This window comes from Sinocyclocheilus grahami, unplaced genomic scaffold (genome assembly GCF_001515645.1).
Source record: "Sinocyclocheilus grahami isolate Dianchi unplaced genomic scaffold, SAMN03320097.WGS_v1.1 scaffold10160.1, whole genome shotgun sequence".
Taxonomy (NCBI): Eukaryota; Metazoa; Chordata; class Actinopteri; order Cypriniformes; family Cyprinidae; genus Sinocyclocheilus; species Sinocyclocheilus grahami.
The window spans coordinates 1,251-4,565 of NW_015513072.1; the positions used below are offsets into that span (position 1 = coordinate 1,251).

A 3,315-nucleotide genomic window follows, 5' to 3' on the forward strand; every position below is an offset into this window, starting at 1 on the left:
ATGTTTTTATTGTATATCAACTGGAAAAATTAGTTCTCAAAGTGATTACAATTATATTTTTCCTCTGTGCCATTATCGTTATAGTTGTAGTGTGGACACTGCTATTCTTTTAAATTTAGAATGATTTTTTTAAATCGTATCTCTATCATTATTGCTATAGTTATTGTCCTTGGTGTGAACGGGCCTTTATGCTATTAGTTTCAGGAGATGCTTTTGCCTGCAAATCACTGCCTGTAGTTGCATTACAAGTCAGCTTTCGACGCAGCTAAACTCTCAAGTATGTTAAAAATGACCCTATGGAGAACCATGTGGTGTTGTATAAATAGCATGTCCCTGAATCCATTAACAAAAATCCCTTGTATGGTAGGTAAAGAATCTTCTATAAAGGGCTTGCACAACTGCTCATTTTCACTAGTTGACTAGAAGTTACTGACTAGTCAAATGGTCAATGATTAACTGTCTTTAGGAAAAGCAAAACACACTGGGTTCACTTTATTTTCATTTTTACATAATTCCAAATATATATAAATGGCCTTTATAGGTTACTATCGATGCATTCAAGTCATGTTGGAAAGATTGTAATTACAAGCTGAACGCCTCCAAAAAGTTGTAATTACTAGCTGGAAACTGAACTTATTCCAAGTTAAAACTGTGTAAGTGAGAAAATATGGCAGATGCATCATTTACAAATTTCTTGAAATTAGTGAAATTAGCATTATTTTTTTTCTTTACAAAAAAAAATATGCAAGATTCAATTTACAGAACCGAAATTTAATTAAAAAATAAAATAAAATGCAATAACACACAGATGCACATTTTTGATTTATCATCTTAATCTTCCTGATTTTTTTTGTAGAAAAAGAACATCAGCATCTTGTTCCAACCAGTGACTTGAACGCACATGACATTGTAATTACAACTTCCAAATTCATAAATATGAACGTCCCAGGTGGACTGGAACACAACATACAGTTTTCTAAATGAATGTTACTCAGCTACATAAACACTGTGTATTTTAACTTCTGCTGCTGCATTGAAGCAAAATAAAAGTCACTAGTCTAATAGAAATACCTGACATACCTGTGCGAGCGGTTTATTCTCGTGTTGTTTTTCATGCTCAAAGAATGTGTCCAGGCCATGCTGTTTCACTATGATCTCCGACTCATCAGAGAAGAGCACAGCATCTCCATCGAAAGCCACGCGCAGCTGAGTCTCAGACAGCTGAGACTCCACATCAGGCTTAAACATGATGGCTGCTGCTATTCCTATCATGGTGTATGAAACATTACAGTAGTCCCTTTACTGCAAAGCCAAAAACACTAAAGTATGAGGAACATCATTACTCTAAATGTCCTGTAACTCCTTGATTAATCTTAAACAATGCAATCTAAACATGCCGTCAATTTACAAGGTTAAATACTTCAGTTTAGCATGCATGCTGTAGTTGCTGCGTGTCATTTGCGTGTTTATCATCAATTTACCCTCCTCAATGGCCTCCTGGACTTTTTTGGCATCTTTGGAGAGATACAGGTTAGTCATGTAGGCCTTGAGGTAGCCAATTGGGCTCTGACCTCCAGTCATGCAGAATCGCTCTATCGTCAGATCTGTAAAAGAAGAATTGTCGTTTTACCACTCAACTACCGTCTCTTGTAGTAAAACTTCCTTGTTGTACATTGTGCTGTGTTAAATGTTGGGTGTATTTCACAAAGACAAACTCCTGCAAGCTTAATTGGCCAATAAACTTTCAGTTCAACTTCAGTTGTAAACTTTTGGGGGCTGCTCAGATTTATAATGTAACATCTAGACCAGAATGCAGTGAAAATGACACACCTACCATAGTGATTTATGCTGTTCATGAGTCGCACCCCAACTTGGGCGTGATTATTGGTCATGAGAACAATGTCAAACAGCTCTTCACTGTCTGGATAGAGATTCCTCAGCCGTTCATTTACAGCCATTACAGCCTGTGTGAATATCACAAGGAAGAAACTCTTATTTTCATAAGCAAGAAAGCAAGTCTAGCAACATCAAGCAGCATAATGAACTGTATTTGCAGAGTTACAATTGAGCCAGAAACCTTGAACCTTCATGTTTAAGACGACCCTTCCCACTATTTTATGTTACAAATAAGGTGGAAAGATAATAAAAATTGATTATTTAATCATGTAGGACATAGGAATGTGGTCCTGACGCACAGCCTCCAGTAGTACAGAATAATACTATTGCAAATATAAAATGCTCCCATTATAACTTGCGTGTCTGTAGTATTGACAGCTTTATTGTTTAGAATTGCGGTGTTCTACAGTGATGGGAATTCTGAATCATTTCTGTGGGAAAACGTTGGTTCCAAAGAACCGGTGATTCAGCGGTTTTATGTCATGGTGTTTGCATGATCACAACTTCCCAGTATGGCATAGTACACGCTCTGTATGTTCCAATAAAGCTGGCACATGTTATGGTTTGTAAAGTTTTATTAATAAGGGTGTTTATTGTAATCTCTTGTGTCCCAGTTTGCATGTTGCAGTCATGATCCGGCTCTCAAAATGATAAAGAAGTTTAGAATGTCAGTTTAAACACCATTTTTCATAGCAAAGATTTAATAATATGCTTTATTAAAATGAATTGATCTGTGCTAAACATAAGTTTAGATAGTAATACTTCATTTTATATTTTACAAGTTAATGTATTACTAAAATGAATAAACAAACAAATAAATAAATACATTTCAACTTAGTCTGCATATTGTATTAATTTATGGACGATTATATTCTAATGTGTGGTTCATGTTATTCTCACTTTAACGAAAGGGAAAGCAGGTCCTTGTTCCAGTGGCTCATTCTCGTGCTCTTGCTGATGTTGAACATACTTCTCCAGTCCTTCTTCCTCAAATATCTTCCTTTCCGCCACCATATCAAACAAGGTGCGGGAAGAAACTGCGATAGTAACTGCATTTTTCGGCTTGGGCTGTTAAAAGACACGTCCAAAAACAATGACAGTCAAACTGGCTGCAGCTAATCGTATAGCCTACAGTATGAGCATAACACCTTATTGAACTTCACTGAACACTTACGGGTCTCGGTTTTGTTGATTTTAAGTTTTCAAAGTGCGCTTTAGCAGCTGCCCAGTCCTTTTCCTCTCCTGCAGCTTCCTTTTTCTCAGTTGAAGCCACTTCTGTTTGTTTTATTTCGCTCATTGTGTCTTATTAGCTGTAAATCGTCTGTTACTGTTAATGTGCGTGCTTGACTTCCTATGTTGAGGCAGGGCTGGATGTCGGACATCGCGGAAATGTGAAGGGGTTGGATGCTGAGAAGGAGG

General features: G+C 36.9%; 1 protein-coding gene across 1 annotated transcript in view; it reads right to left on the bottom strand.

Annotated features, from left to right (window-relative positions):
• LOC107578431 (cytosolic 5'-nucleotidase 1A-like) overlaps positions 1-3,270 on the bottom strand; it is a 4,462-nt gene extending 1,192 nt beyond the window's left edge. The window contains exons 1-5 of the mRNA XM_016264386.1: positions 3,071-3,270; positions 2,797-2,964; positions 1,835-1,964; positions 1,482-1,604; positions 1,081-1,265 (exon numbers count right to left, since the gene is read on the bottom strand). Coding sequence (XP_016119872.1) covers positions 1,081-1,265; positions 1,482-1,604; positions 1,835-1,964; positions 2,797-2,964; positions 3,071-3,193 — 729 coding nt within the window. The 5' untranslated portion in view covers positions 3,194-3,270. The remainder of the gene's footprint in view (positions 1-1,080; positions 1,266-1,481; positions 1,605-1,834; positions 1,965-2,796; positions 2,965-3,070) is intronic.
• Positions 3,271-3,315: the final 45 nt, after the last annotated feature.